Raw genomic sequence first — 26613 nt, 5'->3', positions numbered from 1 at the left:
ACGACCATGACGACGATGTTAAAGATGATGGCGAGTGCTTCACCAGATCTCAAACTGCGTGTGCTCTTTGAAGGCTGCTCTGATGATGATGATGATGATGACCAGGAGGATGATGATGATGACGATGGTGATGATGGCGAGCGCTTCACCAGATCTCAAACTGCGTGTGCTCCTTGAAGGCTGCTCTGTGCACGATGTTGTTGCTGAAGAGTCTAGAAAGAGACCAAAGCAGAGAGCAGACGTCACTCACACAGAACAACATGAATCCACGTGAGCTCAGGCTGTGAATGATTCCTCTCAGAGTCTGAGAAGAAACTCCTTCATGTTGGCTCACCGCACACAGTGGATGGAGGGGTTGATGGAGAGCAGCTGCAGTAACACATCGGTCGAAGCATCAGTGATCTGATTGTGACTCAGACTGTAACACAAACACAACATGTGGCTCTAACTGATCGCTGCACATTATATTACTGTAGTGTGTGTGAACAGGCTGATGGTTGTTGGTGCCTCCCACAGGAGGATCAGTGTGTGACACTCACTCTAGGACTTGGACTTTGTGCAGATGTGTGATGAGAGGGAGCAGCAGCTGGTCAGTGAGCTGACAGTGACTGAGGTCCAGCTCTGTCAGCCCTTCACACGAGTCCAGCATCTGGACCAAAGCCCCGCAGACCCTCTGATCCAGCGTGCTGTGACTGAGATCCAGCTCTCCACCCAGGGCTGTACACAGGGACACCGCCCGCCTCACTGCGTCCCTCTCACTGTTCACAGGAACCAGAGACAGCAGCTGGAGGAGGACAGTGTTACTGACTCTAAACAGGACAAACAGAGAAACTGTCAGGATGCATCAACACCAGCGTGAACAAGGTTCTCTCTGGTTCAGACTCTTCGGTGGTCTTTCCCACCTGAGGCGGACCCTGTGGAGGACAGGAAACAGCAGGTCCAGCACGCTGTCCTCCACCTCACAGTCTCGCAGGTCCAGCTGTGTGTCCCGGCTGCCCTGTGTCAGGATGGTGGAGACGGCCCTGCAGTCATCAGCAGTCAGACTCAGAGGCTCAGTCTGATCCTCCTCCGGTAGCTCCACACAGGAGGAGCAGGACAGATCCAAGCTGTGCTGCAGAGTCCTCAGCAGGCCTGACGCTGCCTCCTGCTGGACGTCACAGGCAGCACAGCAGTGGATGAACCTCAGCAGCTGGTTCCTGTCAACACTGGAAAGAAACGCATGGAGACAGAAAATCTAAAATGATAGATGCTGCAAACAAACTGCTGGCTCCAATAAAATGTGTTGATCTTTAAAACTAAAGGATTTTAAGAACAGCATCTATGAACTAGCAGCAGACACATTATTGTAATTAGATGTTGGATTTATGCACAGCACTCATGTTATTAAGACAAAGTCACACTGAGCCCAGTTTCCCTGCTTGGGCTGATTGTGCAGGTGGATGTTAACAGATAACAGCTTTAAATGAATAAGGACTCTGTTCATCTGGTAACTCGTTGTTCATAATTTACTGCATTTATCAGATTAAAAGCATCATTTGTCAGCAGTGATGAAGAGTAAATGTCTCCTTTGTGTCCAGGAAGCCACAGAAACACAGCATGTAGCAGATTATTTTAATGGGTCCAGTTCAAATGTGTCTGCAGACAAACTTGTGATTTGCAGCCTTCAGCTTGTTGTTCGAGCAGCTGATAAAAGTAGCCCAGGAGGTGTAATGACAACACTTGATAATAACTATAATTAATACAATTAAATTGTTAATTCGACCAATTTTAATTCACTAAGATTAAAATGACAATAACGCTGATGATACCATTTGGTAAAACCACAAATGAGACACACAAATCAGAAGCAACAAGTCAGAGGCTGCAGTTTGGGAAACACTGAAGATCACCAGAAATGTTTGGGCCTCATTTGTAAACTTCACCAAATGATTTCCAATAATATATTTTTAAACAATTATCTGTATAATTAATGAGAAATTGCAAAGCTGACATTTGTAAACTTTGTAAATAATTCATGAATATTGTGTGACATCTAAAAACAGGACGGCTAATGCTAAGCTGCAGTGTGTTCAGCGATAAGTCGGCCCTTGGGTGTAAATAAAAAAAATCTAACTTTTGATTAGTCTGAATTTCTTTGTTGTTTAGTAAAGTTTGTGTTGGATTAAAATACAACAAACGGCTCTCACTGTTGCCATGACAGCGGGCTAATGCTAAAGAAAAGCGTGTGTGAATCTCTGAGACTAAACAACAGTCGGGGGCGGGGCATCTGTGATGAAACCCTCGATGATAAGTAGTGAAATAAACATCTGGTCATCATTAAAGAACACATACCATAGTGAGAACATGTTGTTTGTGTCATCAGAGTGTAATTATCGTCTCTTTCCAACTATGATATATAAGATAGGAAGCTTCACCACATTGTTGTTCGTACATGTCGCCACTATGAGCACCACTATCAGCGGCTCTGGGATTCTTTTCCAGGAAAACTGAACTCAAAGCCGTCTTCAAACCAGCTTACTGTCTGTAAACATCAACATGAACCAGTTACTGTTTGATCCTGTTTCCTGTTCCGTGTTTGCTACGGTGACCCTGGGTTGTTAGACAGGCGCCCACTAATAAAATGTGTTATTGTTGCTGTTGTTGTTATTATTACTGCTCTACCTTTAAATGATGTTCACTCTGCCTGCTGTTTGAAACTTTCCTTGTAGTTTCTTGTTCGACTGTTCACGTAATCTGTTCCACACTAACAGTAAAATGTTAGCTTGTTTTTGAAGCAATGTCATTATGTTACAATAAAGTGTGTTGTTCAGCAATCACACAGCGCAGCACAGAAACGAGCTCTAATATCTGACCTGAGACGAGAAACGCTGTCCAGCATGAGGAGGATGGACTCTACTCCCCCTGCTGGTATGGAGGTCCACAGCAGGTTCAGTCTGACTCCGTCTCCGTGTCTGAGGATGAAGATCAGAGCAGCACAGTCCACTGAGTCCAACTGTCTGCAGCTCAGGCTGATCACATGACCGAGTGACCTCAGCAAACTGGGAACAGCGTGACTGTCGTGAGCTCTGTAGAGCTCTCTGATGGAGCTCATCACAAAGCTGGGACTGGGCCTGAAAACAAAGAGTTTATTTCCAACTTTGTTTAAAGGATCCATGAAGTGCTGATTAAAGATGAGACAGCATTTCAAATCCTCCTGATTAATCAGCAGAAACTGTGTAAAAGATCAAACCACATTCAGCACCTTTTAAACACAATCCTGTCCAGAAAGGGAAGCAGACGTGTGGTCTCCTCCTGTAAGAACAGGTTCTTCCTCAGGTCCACAGTGATGGTCGGAGCCGACGGCTGCTGCAGCAGATAGTGAAGCAGCTCCCAGCTCAGGCAGCAGGAGGTCAGGTCTCCACCAACCTTACTCAAGAAGGACAACGTCAAGTCCTTGTCCTGGGTTTCATGGAGGAGAGACAGGAGCTGCTGGAAGCTCTCTTCACTCAGTCTGCAGAGATCATCAATATAAAATAAGCTTTGAAGTAAAAATCGACATTTTATTTGTCCTGTGATGTTCAGAAAGACATTTACTTGACTGTCAGAGGACCATGATGGAGCAGCAGTGCAATGAGACCCTGAGCAGGGATGCAGGTCTCAGTCAGGTCTAACCGTCCGACTGTCCAGTATCTCAGCAGGGAAGCCAAACTACTGACGGCCCTCAACAATACTCTGTGTGATGGTCGGGCTTTCTTAGGCACAAGAGAAAGCTCTTCAACAGCCAGCCGACGGGCCGCTCTGCCTCTTCTTACCCACTGAGACAGCAGCAAGGACATGTCGATGGAAAGCCTGAAGAACGAAGAGACGAAAGAGCAGAAATGATGAACACCAAGAACTAAAGATTCACATAGAAATGATGTTAGAAGAGCAGGAGAGAGTCATGGTTTCACTTCCTGCCTCAGACTGTGTAGTTGTGTTGTGTGTCTGAAGAGCAGAGCGCCTCCTCTGGCAGACATCTTGCTGGGTGTGAGGATGAGATCCACTTTAGAGCCACACAGTTTGAGAACTCTCCCCACAGACCAGCAGCTTTTCCTGTGTAACGCTCCTGTTAGCAGCAGCTGGAAGCCCAGCAGCTGCAGCAGAGACTCCAGCTGCTGGGCCTCCTCTCTGGATCTTACAGACATGGATGTGCACACACTCTGGAAGAACTCTGGATCACAGCTGGAACACAGCGAAGATGGGATCAGAGAACATGCTGGAAACGTTCTGCAAATGAAATCATCACGACTTATTTACCTGAGCTGTGAGATAAAAGGCAGACACTGCAGCAAACTCCTCACTTCACTCTCTTCATGTGAGCAGCCTGTCAGCTCCACTTGTTTCTTCTCTGGTTGGAGTTTCAGCAGCTCCAGGAGGATGGAGGTCTTTCTCTCTGAGAGGTCTATGGACCAGACTGCAGGAGCTGACTGGAAAACTGGCTGTAATGATGGAAGGACACTCAGACCTGTTTTAGTCTCATAAGAGTACAGGTCCAGGAGGAAGTCACACCATTTCTCTTTAAGAGGACTGTGTTTGTATGTGCACACTGATGCTAACAGCTCCAGGATCTTCTCTCCTGTCTGCTGCTCTCTCTCTGCTGCTGCACAGAACAGACTCACAAAGATCCTCGTTCGGTCTTCATCTGATGTCTCAGCATCAACCCTGGAACAATAAGAAGGAAACATTCAGTGATGATTTGATGTGAGCTGCATTGAAACAACCACACACTGCTGACACACTTTGCAATGTTTGTGAGTTTAATCTGGATCTTTGCTGATTTTCTGTCTTCAGTAAAATGAAACTTTGATAAAAATCAGAGTCTGTTTATTTCTTTGGAAGTCAGCAAACTCATAAATTGAGCAGAGGATCAAATAATTATGTCACTGCTGTAAAAAGGTAGAACACTGTGAGAACAGCTGTAATACAGTGTTGTATTATTCATGTACGTCGGAGTATTTGGAGAGTTTAGATTTTATATTTGCTATGGTCACTGAATCCTGGTGTTTCTTGGTTTAATGCAGTAACGTCTGTTTTCTACAATGTTTCTATGACAGGAAATGCTGTTTGCGTTGGATTCTCTATGATGAAGGAGATGGCGAGCCACCTCTGAACCTCATCACCTCCTTAGCCTGAGCAGCTGCTCTGAGTTTTCACTGTGCCAGACGAGGAGGCCACGCCCCCTTTTTCAGCCTTCACCTGAGCTCACCTGTGTGAAAGCACAGCACCAAACAGCTTAGCTGCTGTGTTTCACTCAGGAGCACTTTGGAAGTGAACCTGACTGGACGTCTTTACTAAAACTGACTGACTACAAACCAGAGGAGCCAACGACAGAACTTCCAAACTCTTCAACATCCCAGAGACACTTTGTTGCATCATCAGGTGACTCCTTGTGATGAGGGAGCAGCTAAAGTAGCCTTGATCGCTTCAATATCAACACTGTGTCTGTGCTGTTTACACTCGTCTGTGACGCTGTGTGAAATATTCACTAGTGTTTTGTGATCATTCACATTTGATTTGATAGAAGAAGTTTCAGGACATTGAAGTTACAGCTCTGAGTGGCTCCAGCTGCTCAGTGAGTCTCTTCCTCTCTTAAAGCCTCAAACTCACACTCTGGCCCTGCTCATTTAATATTCTGCAAACCTTCAGTGAGTTATGTTTGCACTGTGTGATCAATATTTGTATGTTCTGTATCACTTTGTGCGTTTTCCTTTTCCTGTCATGAAGACAGCTCAGACCTGCTGGCGTCTCCAGGTCCTGCTGAGCTTTCAGGTTATGTGATAAATGCTTTGGAAGCCATGGATGGGCCTCACTTTAGACCAGCTCACACAACATACTTCACTAACAACCAGTAACTGTCTGAATTAACTCAGGAATATCTGTAACACATGTACAACTTTATAAAGTGTTCGTCCATCATTGGAAAAGTATCAGACTGCTGTCATTGAACATGTTATATTTGAGCCTCTTCAGCAAAACTTCATCATGTGTATCCATGATTATGAACGACATACTGAGGAGGAGCAATGCTTCATAAATGATGAAACAAGTATTAACTAACACTAATGCTGAAGAGTGTGCAGCTGTTATAAAGTGTTAGCAGCAAAACACTAAACATCAACAATACAGAAACACACAGAGGGGAACAACAACATCTACAACAGCAGCTTCACCTGCTGCTCACATCACACACGTGGAAATCACATATTTACTAACATTTTACAGTTAATTCATTTAGATTAAGATTTGTTTACACTGAAAATTAGACTCAATTAATATTTTCTGGTTCAGAAAAGTCTTAAACACAAAGATTCACATGTTAGTGGCCACGTTGAGCCTCCTGTCAGTGTTTAGTTTCACCAGACTAGCTCTCTGTACCTGGCTATATCACCATGGTAACAGATGCTGAACACAGCCTGGTGTAGATCAGGTTATGTTCAGTGTCAGATTAAAATCAGCTGTAAGTGACACATTTTCTCTGAGTCTTTTATGTCCAGTCTGCTCTGAGCTGGAGCTCATGATAACATGAACGTCACTTTGATGTGGTGACAAACTCCTTCACCAGATTGTGTGTCAGAGCTGAATGCAGCGAGTAACCTTTCATGTTTAAGTGGATCGAGGTCAAAGTGTCACAGCTGTCAGCTTACAAATAAACTGCAGCACAGAGCGCTCACACACATTCATTCATTCACATGTTAATGATTGCTACCAGCATCGCTTAGTCTCCTTTGATGCAGCAACAGTGTTGCCTGTGTTGTTATAGTTACATATTGTTTATAGCTCTGTGTCACCTGTTAATGTAACAATATTTCTTATTAATGGAGGTGAAATCAGTGGGTCTACTTTGTGTGGAAGAAGACAGAAATAACGTATGAATGGTCGTTGTGTGGATGTGGAGAAGAGAGGCCCCAAATGCAGGCTGAAGCTGAACATCCTGGATGACTCAAACTGTTTCCCTCTGCAGTGACAGCTGCTTGATGCTGTTTTGTTTTAAAGCCCATCAGAAACACATAAATACCTTAACAGTACAACTTTTATTAATATTTGTAATGAAGCTTTTTTTACCAGGAGGTCTTAGTGATGCTGTAAATGTCACTAAGTGCAGTTTTATTCTCACAGACAAACTGTCACATGTTAAAAAACTGTTGAAGGTAAACGTTACAAATTTGTGGACTCATTTCTATAAACTGGCTTCAACCAAGCAGCAACTAAATTGTCAAATAGAGCTAAAATATTTTCATGAATTATTTTCAGCACTCATTCATTGACAGACAGACTTTATTGTGTGAAGAGCATGTTATTTACCTGAGCTGTGAGATAAAAGGCAGACACTGCAGCAAACTCCTCACTTCACTCTCGTCATGTGAGCAGCCTGTCAGCTCCACTTGTTTCTTCTCTGGTTGGAGTTTCAGCAGCTCCAGGAGGATGGAGGTCTTTCTCTCTGAGAGGTCTATGGACCAGACTGCAGGAGCTGACTGGAAAACTGGCTGTAATGATGGAAGGACACTCAGACCTGTTTTAGTCTCACAGTCCTTCACATGGGAGCACAGATCCAGCAGGAAGTCACTCTGATATTTGTCATTGTAATGAGAATGAAGAGGGAATGTCTGATAAGAGCAGACTGATGATAGCATGTTGAGGATCTTCTCTCCTGTCCTCTGTTCTCTCTCTGCTGCTACAATGAAGAGATTCATCAACAACTCAGTTTGATCTGAGAGATTTCCTGATGACTGACAGAAACTGGAAGAAAGAAAAGGAAACACGATGTGATGATTTGATCTGAGCACAACAAACAGAAACAAGCAGCACTGACACCGTCCTAGATATGTCTCAGATAAATATCTCCAGCATTAAAAGTACATTAAAGACATATAAGGTCAGTACTACAGTTGGTTCAATTATTTCTATAAAGTAACTCAACTGGATTTTAAACCACAATTGAAGATCACATGAAAACATTGAGTGTTTAATAAGTAAAACCAAAGAGCATACCTGAGTGAGTGGATGTGGGGTAAATGGTGTAAGAGGAATGAGCTCGCACTTTGACAGACTCTGTGATCACAGTGAAGGCAGACTTTCACCTTCCTCTTCCTCTTCTGCAGGACTCTCACAGCTCCGTCATACAGTTGTGTTTCACTGTTGACTGGGAGGTGCAGCTGATTCTCAGTGAAGTCAAGTAAACTCACGTAATCCACTTCCCCATCAGTCAGAAGAGAAATGCTCCACAGCTGGCGTGACATGGAGTCACTCCTACAGTTGGAAGGTTGGTAGAGAAATTCATTAGTTCACATGTAATCAGCTGCTGAGAACAAAGTCTATTTGTGTAGATTCATGCTGAAACTGAAGAACCATGTTCGCCTTTTTTCATGCAAAACTCCTAATTTGTGCAAAGCTGCCAGAGGCTTAAGAGGATTGACTCTGCATACGATATAAACCAGAGACGGGTGAGCTGATGTGAGTTTGCAGCCTTCAAGGTTTAGAAAGTAAATCTTAAACAAGTGTAAAATGTACATTCAAAATACGAACAGATATAGTCAGCAGAGTCACCGCAGTTTGAACAGGATGTAAGAATCATTCTGTCTACAGAAATAACACCATATAAGACACATGTGGAGCTTCAAATGTTAGAGATCCTGCAACTGGCTTTTGGGGCTGTGCAGGGCTCTCTCTTCTGGAAGATGATTGAATAAAAAGAAATATAAAATGTTTTGACCACTATGAGTCAGATTTTCTCTGTTCTATCATGGGGACAAAAGAATCGGGGTTTAATACCAATTTACCTCTTGTAGCAGTTTTTATCTCTGGTTATAAGGACAACTTTACCCTCCTAGGATGTGGCGTCCACATATGGGGACATCACATTTTGGTTGCCTAGTAGGGCTGCCACGATTAGTCGACTAGTCACGATTACGTCGACTATCAAAATCATCGACGACTGATTTAATAGTCGACACGTCGTTTGAAGGTTTGTAAGATCGCAAAAGACACAGGAATAAGTAGTAGGATTTAAGAGTGTAATAACGGACTGAAACAGAAGATGGCAGCACTGCATGTACAAGGATGCCAGCTGCCGTTAAACCCCGAAGAAGAAGAAGCTGTATCCCAGAATTCATAGCACGGCCCAGCTCAGTTTCCAACAATGGCGGCAGCCACTTAGTTTTAATATTACTCTTATTATTCTTTCTGGGTCACAAAATAAATGTTTAACATATTTTCAGGCGAGAATGTAGCTGTGTAAACCTCAAATATCTGCTCAGTTTATCAAGACACCACATATTTTCAAAAGCGCTCCGACGTTTTCGGAGACGTCTGTTACCCACCAGCTCGATAGCTAGCCGGGGGCTAGGCTCACTAGAGCCGTGAGAACACCGGACTCCCAGCAAATCGTTTTCAAACCCACCGCCTACTCAGGTTAAACATGATATATAAGTCACTTAGATAATTTAAAAATGTTATTGTTTGGCTTTTTTTTAGTATCTTATTTGTTCCTGAGTAAATCGGTTTGGCTGAGATTAAAGTTATAGTTTTTACACAGCTGAATAAAGGTCAAGCAGACAGCTGATCATCAGAAGTGTGAGATGCTCGAGAATTTACTCCGGTGTCCTGTTATATTTTAGATAGCAAGGAGTTTATTAAACTTCACCGAAACAATCTGCAAACTTCATTGAAATTTAACAAACTATCATCTTGTCTTTATTTTTAGTTTGCACAGACCTTAAACACTTAAAGCTGTAAGCTAATGATAGTTATATAAGAGCAGATGCTGCTGGTGCAATAAGCTGTACGTTTTACGTCCAGTGGATGATGATCTGATTAGTCAACTATCAAAATAATCGTTTGTGGCAGCCCTATTGCCTAGACAACAATACTAAGTTTTGCTCTTTCAAATGAACCACGTCGCTCAAAGGGGCACAATTGTTGTTTCTCATTTTGTTTTTGTACTCAGGAAAAATGCTGCTGTGTTCAGACACCAAATAAAGAGTTTTGTACATCATTACTCAATTGTGACTGTATAGTGTTCTACTATAAAGTCACAAGAGCAAAAAGAAATGTAAAATGCATGAAAGAGTTCAGGTGTTAGGAGGTTAATGGACTGATCATTGCTGACGTGTTAGGGTCTTGCTGTTTGGTTAGAAACTAAAAAACAAAGATACTTCTCTTAAATCTTAAAGGTTTTGACTCACTGTCAGCTTGTTTGTTGTGTTCAGGAGATGAGCTAATATTTACACTGAACAAAAATATAAACGCAACACCTTTGTTACTGCTCCCATTCCCCATGGGATGGACGTAGAGACCTAAAATTCATTCCAGATACACAATATAACCATCCCTCCCAAACAGTGGTCACAAATCAGTCCAAATGTGTGGTAGTGGGCACATCTGCCATATTGAGATAATCCATCCCACCTCACAGGTGTGCCACATCAGGATGCTGATCTGACATCATGAGTAGTGCACAGGTGTACCTCAGACTGCCCACAACAAAAGGCCACCCTGGAATGTGCAGTTTTTTGCGCTATTGGGGGTCTGGGGACCCAGAACCGGTCAGTATCTGGTGTGACCACCATTTGCCTCATGCAGTGCAACACATCGTCGCATGGAGTCTATCAGATTGTCAATTGTGGCCTGTGGAATGTTGGTCCACTCCACTTCAATGGCTGTGCGTGGTTGTTGGATATTCGTGGGAACTGGTACACGCTGTCGTATACGCCGGTCAAGCACATCCCGAACATGCTCAATGGGTGACATGTCCGGTGATTATGCTGGCCATGCAAGAACTGGGACATTCTCAGCTGCCATCTGCCCTGAACAATGTGAACCATGATTCATCCGTGAAGCGCACACCTCTCCAACGTGCCAGACGCCATCGAATGTGAGCATTTGCCCACACAAGTCTGTTACGGCGACGAGCTGGAGTCAGGTCAAGACCCCGATGAGGATGACGGGCATGCAGTTGAGCGTCCCCGAGACGGTTTCTGACAGTTTGTGCAGAAATTGTTTGGTTGTGCAAACCAATTGTTCCAGCAGCTGTCTGGGTGGCTGGTCTCAGACGATCTTGGAGGTGAACCTGCTGGATGTGGAGGTCCTGGGCTGGTGTGGTTACACGAGGTCTGCGGTTGTGAGGCCGGTTGGATGTGCTGCCATATTCTCTGAAACGCCTGTGGAGACGGCTTATGGTTGAGAAATGAACATTCAATGCACGGGCGACAGATCTGGTTGACATTCCTGCTGTCAGCATGCCAGTTGCACGCTCCCTCATTGCTTGTGGCATCTGTGGCATTTTGCTGTGAGACAAAACTGCACATTCCAGGGTGGCCTTTTGTTGTGGGCAGTCTGAGGTACACCTGTGCACTACTCATGATGTCAGATCAGCATCCTGATGTGGCACACCTGTGAGGTGGGATGGATTATCTCAATATGGCAGATGTGCCCACTACCACACATTTGGACTGATTTGTGACCACTGTTTGGGAGGGATGGTTATATTGTGTATCTGGAATGAATTTTAGGTCTCTACGTCCATCCCATGGGGAATGGGAGCAGTAACAAAGGTGTTGCGTTTATATTTTTGTTCAGTGTATAATTGATTGTACTTTAATGAGAAAACTGTATTGAACTAGCAGACTAACAACATCAAAATTTATCTAAACACATTTTTGTAGAGGAAATCCTTATATTTATGTTTATATGTGAACTAGAGGGTGAGGCATTTTGACTTAGTGGATTTTAACTGAACACAAGGTAACAAAGGCAGTATGTTTCTCATTGGAGAATAAAAGCTATACGTGTCTGCCTGATAACTCAGGAGTAACAGCTACAAATGAACACAGCATTAATCTGGGAGATAGGTCTGTTACTCTAACCTTACTTTGGGTTGTCTTTAGCACTGCTCATGGCCTCTGATCGTGAAATTAACTTCACAATAATTATGAGACCATGGGTCAGTGTGATGCAGTGGTGCTAGTTTACAAGTTAAATGTGCTTCAGCTGAGACTGAAAATGTCTTAAATAAGTAATAAAATCTCTCATTCAAATGACAAACGTCCAGGTAAAAGTTAGTTAGCTTTCTGGGATCCCCTCACCTGGATTATTGTATATGCATCAAGACTAAAGAATAATGTTACCAAATACCTAAAGACTACGTACAAACTTTCTGCTGTCTACAACTCACTGGAAACATGATGAAACAAAGCTGAAACAAATCCTTCTCACTACTATGTTTTCATTTTTCACTTTAAGAAAAACACATACTGCTCTAAATCACTGAATGCTTTACATTTAAAATATTAAAAACAGATGTACAGAACCCTTTAACTTCAGATCTAAATGTTCTCACTTACCTTTGAAGTTTGCTGAGGCATCCCAGCAAAGGCCTCATTCCCTGTTTTGATACTGTTGTATCCTCCAGGTTCAGCTCTATTTTCCTCTCCTGACTCTGGCTGATTACATAGGCCAGAACACAACACTGCTGAGGATCAAGAGTCTCTCCACTCGCATCAATACAGTAGTCCAGTTTATCCAGGAGGCAGAGGCAGGCATCAGGTGACTGAGACTCATAGAGGCATTGACATAAGAACATTAAGTCCACTTCACAGTCTTCACTGTCACTGCAACCTACAAAGGTGGTCACCAAGTGTTTGAAGAACCAGTCAGACGTGTCTCTGAGCTGCTGAGGAGGAAGGAGAACTTCTAACAAATCAGTGTTCTTCTCATTCAACAGTCCACACAGGAAAGGGACCAAGTGTTTCATGTGTTTGCTGCCCTGAACCAGACACTTCTGTAGAACACATCTGGTCTTCTCTGGATCCTTTAAGACCCACAGAGCTGCAAAAAACTCCTGAACCGTGTAGTGGAGAAAGGCACACAAGGGTTTCTTTACAGTTGGGCTGATTTGAATTACATTCCTGCTCAAAATGGCCAAATTAGCACAGCTGTCTAGCTTGGGCAGTGATGTTAGGCTCACATTTTTTCCTTCTGTTGCACAAAAAGCTGCCTGAGATAAAGACAGTATTGCATCCCATTTAGTACTTTCATTTTCAGGTGTCTTGGAAACATTCCTCTGATTGCAGAAATGGAGGATATTGAGGTATATTTCAGTAACTGTGCAGGGATGCGGAGAGAAATCTGAGCCCTCAAAGCTAAAGCAGGCGACCACCATCAGGGCGTACATGGGGACGTGGCACCACTCTCTTGGTGGCGCTGTCACTTGGTGTTCGCTCGCTCTGCGTTAGAGTATCACTTCCTGTTCCTGCTGAACCACAGTGGTGTTTCTGAGTAGCTTAATTGCTTAGCAATTTAATTAACAACTTTTAAATACATTCTTCTTTCATAGTATAATCTTCACGTGCTTCATCCGAAGCACACTTTCTGTGTACTCACTACCTGATTTATAGCCAAAGTATTCACTCACTGTGTATTTACTGTTTCGCTAGCTTAGCTTAGCTCTCTGTCTCTCTTCCACAGCATGTCTTTATCCTGTCTTCCTTCTCTTACCCCAACCAATCACAGCAGATGGCCCCGCCCCTCTTTGGGCTCTCACACTCTGAGGGCCCTCTGGATGTCTGCCTGGATCTCCTCCATGCCTGCTTCATGCCCTCATTGGAGGGGCTATCACTCCCCACACCCTCTAGCATGTGGTTAAATGGAGAAATGTCTTAAAGCATTCTCAATCATCCAGGAAAGTAAATCTCCAAAAGTTGATTCTGTTCATCTGGACGTAGCGTTTTGTGGGAGAAACGTTTCATCATCATCCAGGTGACTTCTTCAGTCTCAGTTGACTGCAGGTTTCAATCTTATAAACAGTACATTTGCATATTGACTGAAACCAGCCCACTGAAGGAACAATGGGCTGGGAGATCAGTTTCTGCATCATTAATATGCAAATTGTCATGACCATTGATCAAAGACCATTGATCAATGTGATGAAATGTTGCTCCCACTGAAAATGCTACCTCCAGATGAACAGAATCAACTTTTGGGTACATGGAGAAACCTTTTGAATACAAGCGCGCTCACGCACTTAAGCAATGCGGTTGAAAAATGTGGGTGCGCCTAACTTTTGTGCTGGTTTTCTTAGGCGCACCAGTGCAATCATGACAAAAAGTTAGTGTAGAGCCCTGTAGATGAGACCTAAACTAAACACAACTGTAGCGACTTCCACAGTCGCTAGAGGTCGGGGATGGAGTCTGCCTATTTGCCTGACGTGCTGTCAACTTTACGCAATAATGCGAGAGGTGGAATTGCTTGCTTGTTTATTAAAGTGCTTTGAGAGTTTACAGAGTAATGTGATCGGCTCCCGATTCAGACTCTTAAACATCACAGGCTCTGATGCAACAAGGGGAAACTCGTGGTGCAGCGGTCAACAAAAACTACAGCTCCAGCCCTCCTCTCAGAGAATGACAGACTGACAACGCCCTCTTAATTTCACCACTAGCACCCACGTGACTCCCGTTACACATCACCATAGCAACCAAACAAATGAAAACCCAGTGATCATCAAAATTCAACACATTTAGTTATGGCTGCTACAACAACAAAACCCTGACTAAATAACGGCACAAGAACTTAATATATTTCCAATATAACATAAGAAATCAGAAAATACAAAATAAACTCAAACAGCTGGGTCACACACCCAGCCCCTGACAAATTGTCTGATTAGAAACATCTGGAAAAACACAAGAAGACCCTCACTGTTGTTTAACTTCCACAGCTGAAAAGACTCTCAGCTGATCTGCATGTTTCATCATTTCCTCTTATTGTTTTTTACTAAATGTTTATTGCTTAGTGTTCAGTCCATCGTGTCAGTGAGGGGCACAGACCAGAGGGAGGAGAGCAGGTAATCATCATATCTGTGAGCTTTAGAGCAGACTGAAAATTACTACTTTAAATATTCATAGATTCTTTTGAATAGGAAGAAGAAATCATCTGTGGTTCTCATGTCATGTTAAGAAAAAATAATATTACAATTGTGTATTAAACAAGTAGATTTTAATGTTTATTACAGTCACTAACTCATCATGTAAAATAAGCCACAGAAATTAGCACTGGTTACACCGCACAGTGCAAAAGTCTTGAGCCACCCATGACATCATTATATTTCCCTTCTAAGGATCCAGATGTTCTTCTAATTTCTTAATGCAACAAGTTTCCAGGTTTCTTTGAATATGGTGTAAATGTTTGTTTGTTTCTCTGCCTGCTACAAATCTATTGTAGGATTTGCCCAGCTCGCCTCTCCCGGACAACCTTCCGCTCTAAGCTTCACCTCCACCCGCGTCAAGTAAGACTGCTGCAATCTGCTGCATTGATGACCCCCCCCCCCCTTCCCTTTGTGACTCTTAGCCCTCACCCTAGCACATGTGGGGACTCCTGGCACTATGGTGGCTCACTGAAATGTTTACTCATAGTACTGTTTCATAGTTTATAGCGTTTTTCTCACAGTACTGTTCATACCGGTTCCTTTAGTGCTTCGACAGCATCTCATAGCTTGTAGATCATTTCTAGTGATTCATTTTGTTTCATGCAAAGTGATGTGACTCCTTGTAAATTAAGAACATCCCTCAGAACTGGTTTTTAGGCTCTCGTCTTTAGTTTGTCTTTCACTAAAAGTCTTGTTTTCATTACTCTCTTTTGTCACACCTGACTTCCTGTAATAAACTTTGAGATCTGAGAGTTATTTATTTCACACTTGGTTCAACAGTTTCCCTTCATACACACACAAACTGTGATTTCCCTTAATATCACACTGCACCCCTGAGTGAACAGGAGCAGGAAGAAGAAAATATTCTTAGTAAACCGTGTCCCCTATCTGCACTCCAAATGATATTACAAGTGGGCACCATCAACCAAGGAACACATTAACGTTTGTCTACAGTTCGTAGCACAAAGCACACATCAAGAATATAACCAGCAATATACCCCACCGCATAATAGCAAGGAGACGAGAATGACCCCCAGTTAACTCACATTTCTTTCAAATTCATCATATTGATTTATCATTTTAAACATAGCACATTTTAAAACAGCGCATGTTTGTACAACTCTTACAATTATAATGAGCAGTTCCACAATCTTATAACCGTTGGACTCATTTGTGTAGTCCTGCTAACTGATGCTAAAAATGATATTTCCTTCTGTCCTCACCTCCTAAACAAATTGAAAATGATATTTGTAACTTGAGGGCTAATATATTATTTTTAGCCTTATTTTGTCTGTGTTACATCCCCCAGGAGGATGTCTCTTCTCCCTATTAACCCTTTGTTTTGTCCAGGCTCCACCTCCTCTGTCCTGATTGGATGTTGCGCAGAGTCCGGCTAATTGGTAATCAGCAGAGCACTATTTAAGGCCTGTGGAGCTGTGCTTCTGGGCCCTCTGGCCATTTTGGTTGCCATACTTGTGCAGGCTTGCATGCCTTTGTGTCTTGTGTGAGCATTGTTGTTTCTTTTTTTTTTTTTTTTTTTTCTTTTTTTTTTTTTTTTTTTTAAATGACATCAGAAACAGCAGTATGCGACATTACGTGATGGCAGAGCTTCAGTTCATCCTTTGTCATTTTTTTTTTTTTTTTTTTTTTTTTTTTTTTTTTTTTAATAAATAGGACAGGGGGAATGAATGAGAGAGAGAGGGGGAGAGAAAGAAAGAAAACCCAAGGGGAGAAGAGACGGTGAGAAGGGGGGGGAAGAGAGACAAAAAAAAAAAAAAAAAAAAAACTCCTGGGTCACCTGTATGGAGAGAAAAAACAAACAAACAAACAAACAAACAAACAGAGGAGACAGCAAACAACAAAGAGCAACATAATAATAGAGAAAACAAAGCACCATCACAATAAACTAGCTAGTCATAGATATCAGTATTTACTAAGTAATAAACGATATTGTGCAGCACGCAAGATAGACAGCGCACAGTGTGCTTTGAGGCAGCAGCCAAGAAAGCTTTAGTCCGCGTCTGTGAATACCCATGTGTGCATACCTGTGTGGGTCAGCATGCTTGCATTCCAAAGGTTTCTCCATGTAATGATCTGCTAGGGAGTGTGGGGGGCCACAGCCCCGTCCTCCAGGGTGTGAAGCGGGTATGGAGGAGATCAAAACTCCAGACATCCAGAGGCCCCCAGAACACAAGAGACCATGGAAGACCAACAGAGGGGCAGCCGCGCCAGCATTGTTGTTTCATGTTCGGACTGCTTGTAGGGGAGAGCTGCCTTTTGTTTTGACACCCTGTTTTCTCCTGTTTATGTGTTGTTAGGTAGGTTATGGTTATAGGTTGTATATTTTGTTTTCTTTGGAGTAAGGTAAGTTTCTTTTATTTCAACATCAGGGATGTTTTGTTTGTTATGTTGGCCTTGGCTCTCCCTGACGTTATACTAGGGGTGCAACGATATTCGTATCGATATTGAACCGTTCGATACAGTGCTTTCGGTTCGGTCCGCATATGTATCGAACAATATAATTTTTTCAAATTTTTTTTTTTTTTTTTTTTTTTTTTGTGTCCCGTGTGGATCTATAGCCATCAGAATTGTTGTCTTGAGGCCAAGAAAGATGCCAAGAGGATTTATTTTAAGTGGATCATCATATTGGTCCATTTGATTGACCTTTATTATAATTATGAATTTATTTTATTTTCAGTTGCAAACGGGACAGACATGACTGTGGGATAGGACAGGGGGAAAGAATGAAAGAAAGAGGGGGAGAGAAAGAAAGAAAACCAAAGGGGAGAAGAAAAAAAGAACAATACAAAATTTGTAATTTATTTTATCAACTTTCCTTCTGACGATGCTGTCTGTGTTGAGCGCTCAGTGAATCTGCATTTGACTACTCCGCCTAGGCTCGAGAGTGCAGCCTAGGCGGAGTAGTCGAACGCAGATTCACTGAGCACTCAACACAGACAGCATGGTCAGAAGGAAGAGCGCAGGGCAAGCTAGCGAGACAGAAGTGGACCTCCCCACCCTCATTCAGATCTGGCGTTTGGAATTATTTTGGTTTTCATGTGACGTATGACCCTGAAGGTAAGCGAGTCATGGACTAAAGTAAAACAGTATGTTGGATGTGCCATGCAATGCTCAATTACATGGGTGGGAGCTAGTGTGTTAGCGCAGTTAGCTCGTTAATGTGTTGGCTGTCTAGCCCCTCTGTATAGGGTAGCTCGTTAACGGAGATTTGCCGTGTTGTGGCGTTAAGGTCATTTCAACGAGATTAACCTGAAAGCACTAGTGGGAACACAACGAATATGACTGCACATTTAGATATGACCTATATATTTTACAAAAAAACCCAAAAAACGTTTGCCGTACATACAAGTTAGAGTCGTAACACTTGTGTCTCTCTTTAAACGTTTACAGCTCAGTTTATGGTTCCCGTGTCTGCAGGAACACCTTATTTAACGTCAGCGTATCCTATCATATCCTGAACACATGCGGAGAGTTTACCGCGTGGATCAAGTTTAAAGCGAAAATAACTGAATGTGACGATGTTATGAAACACACACTCGAAGTAACGGCGGGAGTCTGACCGCAAAACATCTTTAAAACTAAAGCGAAAACATACCTGAGCAGCGAAGCAGAGCCTCCGAGCTGAAGCTACTTTCATTCATAAAGAAACACTTCCTGTAGTTCCTCCTCAGCTGTGTAGGTCCTGCTGGTGTCCACACGATGGCGCCATTGTAGTAGCAGACAGATGACACAAACCACTTCTGTGGACTTTGAAAATGTTTTCAGTGAGAAACGGAAAACATTAAATGACTGAAATAGAAAGATCATTCTATAAATACACTAACAACAATAAATAGTGTGATATACACAAGGGCACAAATATAAAGAGTGAAAACGTGTAGTCAAAAGCTTCACACTGTCAGCTTTCACCAATACAAAGATCGAGCAGACGCAAAACGAGTACCAGCAAAATATCATTGCTCACTCACATCACTCAGTCGTTACACTGCACCGACAGTTTGCAGCTGCATGCCTGAATGTCTTCACATCACGAAGGATTTAATGTATAGATTTATTTTGACATGTTATTAATATACTGTACTACTTGTTGTAGTTAAAACAAGTCAAACTTGCATCAACACAACTAAATTTCTCTCCACCAGTCTAAACCAGTCCTACAAATATCTCCCAGTGTGGCAGCACAGATAACCACTGGTGTATAAGGTGCTTCTGAATTCACAATACTTTGATGAAGAACCTGCTGAGTAAACAATCAGCCTGTTATTATTGCTTCCTACATCTGCTTTTTGAAAACCTCCCAAAGGCCCGTTTAAGAGCCACGTCAGTGTATTTGTATCTGTTCTTGCTGCATCTTCATTGGTCTGTCTCTCTGTTGCTATCTGTCGTTTTGTCTCTTTAGCTCTTCATCTTTTTGTTTTTGTCAGTTTTTGTCAGTGAGCTGGTTAACTTTTGTGTGTCTGCTGCCTTTGTTTGTGTGTTCTCAACATGATGCGCCCCAAATTCAAGCCCTGCACATCTTGCCAGACTCCCAATCAGGAAGCAGAAAAACCTGCTGTCTCCGCTCTGGAAGTCTGTCCACCAAGAAAAGCTCTGACTTCTGCTAAATGGGCCAAACTGGGCAGAAAGTATACAAACACATCCTTATAGAATATGATGTAACACTATAATTCTGAAATATAGTGGGCCATGAAAGATACACCCAACTCATCCTGCAGCCTTCAATTGGAGCCTCCAAAGGATGCAGACCCTGGCTGTGTCCCAATTCAGGGTCTGCAGCCTTAAAGGCCACATTTTGAGGCCAATTGCATCACAGTGACGAAATGAAGGCTGTCCCAACTCAAAGGCTGCTCGAGATGCGGCCTTCATTTCCCTGACAACAACAGCAGACACGTGGTGTGTGTGCGGGTGTCTGCCTCTTATAACCACAGTGATTCTCCTGTGGTTTGAAATCTCACATGATCTTGTGACGTGATCACGAGTCCAAACACTAACAGGTCACCTCAACAAGAACAGATTCAATCCTAATGATTTAGTTACCATAGAAACATGAAATGGTTTGGTTGACAGCACATGTTAGACTGTTGTAAACGTCACAGCCACACAGTCACACTTCCTGAGTGTTTTTAACATGATGGATGTGAAACACTGAGTGATGCTTCATCACATTCACACTCACAGCTCCTCTGTCAGTGTCTCAGCTATGCTGGCAGCCTGGAGTCACCTGTAACATGACTGTGGGCTGATGCTGAACTCTGACTCTTATATGTGTCTTATTAACCTCAGAGCTGCTCAAACTGAGGGAGGCGGGACTTACAGCACAGGAAGTGATGTCAGAATATAAAGGCTTTTAGTCCTGAGTGAGTGACAGGTTTGACGGTGACGTGGATCTCCTTCAGACCTGGATCACAGTCTTCACACTAAACCCTTTAAACATCTTTACTCTGTTGGTTTGATCAGTAAGAACAATAATGTCATAAAACCATGATGCTTCCTCTCCTGATGAATATAGATCCGTGTAGATGAACCACTCAAAGGCTCCACTCAAACAATACCTAACATTAAATATATGATTATAGTCAGAGGGGACTCCAAAATAAAAGCACCTTTAAACCAAGTTATTTCAGACTAAAAGGAGACAGGAAAGACAAACTGATCAGAACTTCCTGGTGAATCATGTCAAATAAAAGAAACACAAAACCTGTTTCGTAGTATAAGAGTTCATCCAACCTGCAGCAGTGATACTGAAGTCTGAACAACACAAAAACCAAATGAATCTGTCCATCAGTGATAATAAAGATCAGCCTGACATCAATCTGTAACATCAGCAGGACCAAGATCACTTCCGCCGTGTCCATTACTGGTAGGTTAAACTGGGAGAAAGTCTCTAACATGATGAAACCATAGTCTATGATCTAGAGCATCATAGTGGTGCATAGGTTCATCCAGGTCACAGTGCTCTACACTGAACAAGTCAAACACCTGGACTTCACCCAGTTGGTGTCTTTGTGTCTTCTTTCTTCAGCTCTACAGACTTACACAGAGAACTGTTTCTAATACATGGCTTATCAGTGCGTTTGAGTCCATCCACACAGCTCAATATGTTTCTACTAACACGTTCTACCAACATAGAGGTCAGAGTGAAATAGTGAGGTGTTAGACTGATGTTCTGCCTGACACCAAAGAGACACAGGAAGTGTTTGATTCAGTCAGAGGAGTTTGGACTTATTGAACCACCTTTGGTGTCTATGATGGTGTCGTCTGTGGAAGGATGTGTGGAGCAGAAACAAAACCAGCCAAGAACAACACCATGAAGCTCATTTAAGAGAAATGGAAAGCTCTGGTAAAATAAACACAGTTAATGATTTTGATCCCACCAGGTCCTGGACCCCTGCTCTCTGTCCAATCACAGACTGAACACATCAGCAGGACCACCAAAGTCCTCAGATTAGTCCAGGGTCTGTCCTCAGCCTTTGAGAGCTTCAGTTACTCACAGTTAGACACACTAACAAATATGTCATCATCCATCTTCTTCTACACTCTATCACTGATCACTAAAACTAGCTGATGTCTGTCCTGATGTCCAGACTGCAGTGAGTTTAATAAGCTGTGTTAGATTACACTTAGAGGGACAGCTTCATCTGTCAAACAGGATCTATGATGGTTTGATTACTGCACTTAACAGAGTTCATGGTTGAGCTGAAACAACAAGAAGACTCTGCAGGTGCACCTGGAGGTCTGTCATTAGATTTACTGCAGAAACTGGATCAAACTGGATCCAGGATGCAGCAGGTCTGTGCTGAGCAGAATGAATAAAGCCAATAAGATGTCTCTGTATGAGGAGGCGGGGTCACAGGAGGTTCACAGAAACTCTGCAGCAGCATCATCAGCTCACATGGAAACTTTGATGATTCACTTCTGTGGTGTTTTTACAGAAACACGTCACAAAATTAGCTCCACCTGTTTTGTGAGCTTTGAGTTTCTTGTCTTCATCCTGGATGCTTGTGTTGGTGTTTTTACACACAGCAGATATTTCCTGGTTGCTTCCTTGATGACCACATGAAGCTTTCTGAAGCTTGGATTGAAAGCGCTTCATTACTCAAAGCTTTCCAACACAGGCCTCTGTGCTGCCATCTGGTGGACAAACATATGAAGTGCAGCATGAAGCTACAAATTAAACTGCTTCAGCTACGTTTATATATAACATACTATAACCTATATAACTATATGTATAGTGTATTATGTAGGTTTTAGAGCTGGGGGTAGAATTGTTGATGGCCTGTTTTTTTATTTATGTTCCCCATGGTTCACCAGCTCTCACACAACATCAGCACCGATGATCCACGTCCTTATAAACCTCTGAATCAGGTCCTGAAGCAGTGACGTCTTGAGTGAAGACCTTACTGATCACATGACTCTGGTCACCTGGACTCAGTGTTTCTGAAGCAGTGTGCTGGGTTTTTACAAATCCGTGGCTGCTGCCTGATGTTGGGCCCACAGAGGAAGACGACTCACTCACTCGTCTTCACTTCCTCCTTAAACATGTGGAAGGAGAGCAAAGTGCTGCCAGACTCTTTTTTCTGACAGGAACAGAAGAAACCACAGCAAACTGTTCCAGTTCTTCATCTTCATCACAATCTGTTTATTTCTGATGGTGTCTTCAGTCTGAGGGTTTGAAGTTTCCATGTCTGTGTGATGTGTGGTGTGAAGGCTGCTGGTTAAACTGGGACTCACTGTTGAAAGCACTGAGTGCTCATAGAGAGATGCTCCATGAGTCCCAGTACAGACTACAAACATGGTGGAAACTTAGCTTTGATATCCACACACTCTGCTCGTCTGTGAGTAACTGTGATGAAGATGTGCAGAGATCTGTGTCCAAACAGGAGAAAGACTGTAAAGACTCTGTGCTTCTAATAGCCTCTGTTAACATATGTGAGGCTGTTTGTTGTTGTTGCCATGGAGATTTTCACTGTTTGGGTCAGCAGGTCATGTGATCAGGTTTGTTCTGCTGGACGATGGTTCAGTGTCAGGGTTTGTTTGCATTCATCAATAAATATCTAAATAAATCAAAGACTCCATGTTTGTTCTTTCATCATGTGACCTCTGCTCATCCATCTCTGTGTGTATCAGGATACATTTAGTTCATAATACACGAGTCAGAGAAATCAAAGAAAAGACAGCGTGATGTCCTGTATGGACAGGTGGAAGGAACCAAGTCCTCAGCTGGAACACTCGTGTTTGTCCACAGACAGGAAACACAGCAGGAAACTTCCTCACAGAAGTGCAGCTCATGGATAACACACTTCCTGACAGTCAGAATGAGGCTGCAGCCAAACACAGAAAGGTGTTTTTGTCCAGATGAGCCCAGAGAAGAAACACGAGTGTTCACAGACATCAGAAGCTCAGATAGGTGAAACATGAGGTTGGAGTCCTCGTCAGCATCCAGAAGAGCTGCTGTGAAACCCTGAGTACTCATGACAGACTCTGATGGCACAAACACATCATGATTCAAACAGAAAGACAAACATGGAGCTCCTGATCCTCCTGCATGAGAACAAGCTGACATGAGCGCTGTGTCTGAGAGTGTCTCCCTGTCACAGTGACAATAACACAGCTGCTGCTCACAGTCATTAAACTGACCTGAGGTCAGCTGTGCTCCTTACATATGAACCATGTGACCTCACATCAGTGCTGTGGATGACTGTAGTCATAGAAGAGTAGAGCTGTAGCAGGTGGTGTGAGGAGGAGGAGGAGGTGGTGTATTCTAGTTAACGAAGTACTGAAACACTCCAGCAGAGGGCGCTGTTAAGTCCTTATTGTAACACAGTTAATGTGCATTCTGATGGATAAAGATCCAAACGGGACAAAAAAAAATAAAATAAAAAATAATAATAATAATAATAACAGGAAGCCAATGAAGGGAAGCCAAAACAGGAGAAATCTGCTCTCTCTTTCTAGTCCCTGTTAGGACTCTTGCTGCAGCATTTTGGATTAACTGAAGGCTAACCATTTCTAAGTCACTGTGGAAACACTGATCAAAGTTAAAGTCTTGATTTGAAACTCTGATTAACTACATGGGCTCACATGAAAAACTACAGGCTGACATTAACATTAAAGTACATGTAGAGCTTAATGCATTCCACTCAGTTTTCCTGAAGTGCACATCTTACAGTGCACTTTTTACAGCCTGGAACAAACATTTCAACAATATGACTTTAAATCTCACATTTCAAATACACTTGATTGATTTGAAATATTCTAATATTATAAGATGATGAGCGGAAAAAGGTTCATGTCCTAAAAATCAAAGTTCATATACATTGCAGTCAGATCAAATGCTTTAATACTTTATCTACATGTTGATATTTGTGTGCTCCCAATTGTTCATTTTTCCCTCTTTCACAATGAAAAACAGAGAGACTGAAAACATCTGGATCATTTGACTCAAATCAGATCTATTTTGTACAGTCACAAGTCCCAGCAGTGTTGTAGCTGGATAGTGTAGTGGTAAGACTATGCAACTTGGGAGTGAGAGGCGCAATTCCAGATTCCCACTTGGTAAGTCTTAGAATGGTGTGGCTATGTCTGCAGCTTTCACTACATCTTGTACCCTGTATGATTGTGTGCAAGCTTTGATTTAGCATTACTCCAGCTGCCTCCCTCTTCCCACTCCACCACAACCACCCACACATGCAGGGCCTTGGAGTAGGGGTATGTCACCAGGGTGCAGAGGAGGCTACCCCCCCCCCCCCCCCCGTCCCCTTCTGGCTGCCTCTGCCTCAATTTTATCCCACAACTTAGACATTCACATTACTCACACTCTCATTACACATACATATAGGATCTTGGGGGTGGGCACGATACACGGAATCCAAATTACCATCAGGGTGTACACCTCACCCCTGGCGTCGTTGCCCACCTCTCAATTTTAAATACACGTAGACATTGAGGGCTAGCAGGAGGGACTATGCGCTTACCTGCTGCTCTCTGGCAGGTAGCTCCATGCCCTCCTGGGTTTTAAATGCACCTTAGAACACACATGCATCAACACTACAATGAGCGGGTGGAGGGAGGTTTGGAGTCTTCTCTCACCCCCGTTCTCTGCGGCCTGCTGGAGCGGGGGGGGCTAGGAGGAGGAGTTGGCCGTCCGACTGGGGTCTGGAGTGTGGGGCCTCCCTGCTGCTGCGGAGTCGGGGTGGTCTGCCTCTCCCCACCGCAGGGAAAAGGGTAACACCACCTGGGTCTGGGTGCAGTTCCCCCCTCCAGGGGCAAGGGTACCTAGACCCGGTTCGTAGAGTACGCTTGGAGAGTGTGATCGTGTGTACAGCGTCTCTTTATGTCTGTCTCCACGTTGGTTGAGTGTGGAGTAAGTGCACATGAGAGCATGAGGGTGGGAATGGATGTTTGTATCTGTGTGTGCCTGTATGTCTGTGTCTATATGTCAGGTTGGGTATCAGACACCACCTCTCTGGGGACATCTCAGGCCCTCCAAGGTTTGGAGGCCTATCTCCACCCACCACCACTTCCCCTGCCAGTGGCGGACTCCCTCAGGTGTCGGTGCGTTGGTGGTTCTTTGTGTCTGGGGGTGGGCGTCCAGGTACACACCGGCTCACTCCTTGGCGGCCGCTTATCGGGGCCTGGAGCCTGGGGCTCGCTCGGGCCACTTCGGAGGTGGGGTGCCCCCGGCCTCTCGGCCTGGGGCTCGGTCACTCAGGCGCAGCTGGCTGCCGGCGGAGCTCACGGGCGCGTCACTGCAACCCCCCCCCCCCCCCGGCTTCTGCTCCACGGCTGCTGGGTGAGCCCTCATCTGGGACTCTCCTCAGCTCTTACTGGGACAGTGGCGCGGCTGCCCCTCTGTTGGTCTTCCTTGGTCTCTTGTGTTCTGGGGGCCTCTGGATGTCTGGAGTTTTGATCTCCTCCATACCTGCTTCATGCCCTGGAGGACGGGGCTGTGGCCCCCCCACACCCTCTAGCAGATCATTACATGAAGGAACCTTTTAAAAACAAGCGCGTCCATGCTCACAGGTGTACACACGGGTGATCACACCCACAAACTACACCCTTTTTGGCTCCTACCTCAAAGCACACTGTGTTCTGTTGATCTTATGTGCTGCACAATAATGTTTAATATTTAGTATTTACTGTCATATTCCCATATATCATTGTGATGTTGTTTATTCTATTACTCTTGTTTTCTTTTTTCTTTCTCAACAGGTGATCCAGGTGATCGATAGATGCATTTTCTTTTTCTGCCCATTCTGTTGGTTTTTGTTTTTTGCCCTTCTCCCCCGTCCCTCTTCTCAGCTGTTTCTCTTTCCCTCTTTCTTTCTCCCCTTCTTTCCCCCAGTCAAGTCTGTCCCGTATTCAGCAAGTGAAAATAAAATAAACAATAAAAGGTGAATCAAATGGACCATTATGGCAAGGCTGGGAAGGTCAATTTGGTAAAGTAAATCCGTTGGGCATCTTTCTTTGCCTTTAGACAATAATTCTGATGCAAAAGAGCCAAACGGGACAGGCAAAAAAAAAAAGAAAAAAGAATGACCTCGCTAACTTTAGACCCATTTCCAAAAAAAAAAGCATTACTATATGATAAATGACTGTACAAACCAATGATTATATTTATATTTATTTATGTTATTATTTAAAGTGATATTTTAACA

At 43.4% G+C, this 26613-nt stretch overlaps 2 protein-coding genes across 2 annotated transcripts; both read right to left on the bottom strand.

Annotated features, from left to right (window-relative positions):
- On the bottom strand, positions 1-4665 carry LOC147333599 (uncharacterized). Its single transcript, XM_086286380.1, has 9 exons — positions 4276-4665; positions 3937-4200; positions 3574-3828; positions 3242-3490; positions 2853-3110; positions 903-1205; positions 540-809; positions 335-418; positions 1-212 (listed from the first exon to the last, which is right to left on the bottom strand). Exons 2-9 carry the CDS (start codon positions 4161-4163, stop codon positions 146-148), a joined length of 1713 nt encoding a protein of 570 aa, XP_086142506.1. The 5' UTR covers positions 4164-4200; positions 4276-4665; the 3' UTR covers positions 1-145.
- Positions 4666-7316: 2651 nt separating this feature from the next.
- Positions 7317-13596, bottom strand: LOC147333598 (uncharacterized). Its single transcript, XM_086285811.1, has 4 exons — positions 13556-13596; positions 12357-13238; positions 8008-8265; positions 7317-7755 (listed from the first exon to the last, which is right to left on the bottom strand). The coding sequence occupies exons 1-4, from the start codon at positions 13594-13596 to the stop codon at positions 7317-7319; spliced, it is 1620 nt and encodes a 539-aa protein (XP_086141937.1).
- Positions 13597-26613: the final 13017 nt, after the last annotated feature.

This window comes from Aulonocara sp. 'chitande type north' Nkhata Bay, linkage group LG3, assembly GCF_057382095.1.
Source record: "Aulonocara sp. 'chitande type north' Nkhata Bay isolate Kocher_YH1m ecotype deep benthic linkage group LG3, A_spYH_male_GT1.1, whole genome shotgun sequence".
NCBI classification, from domain to species: domain Eukaryota; kingdom Metazoa; phylum Chordata; class Actinopteri; order Cichliformes; family Cichlidae; genus Aulonocara; species Aulonocara sp. 'chitande type north' Nkhata Bay.
Note: the sequence above shows the minus strand (reverse complement) of the source record. Positions and strands in the feature narration are given on the sequence as shown.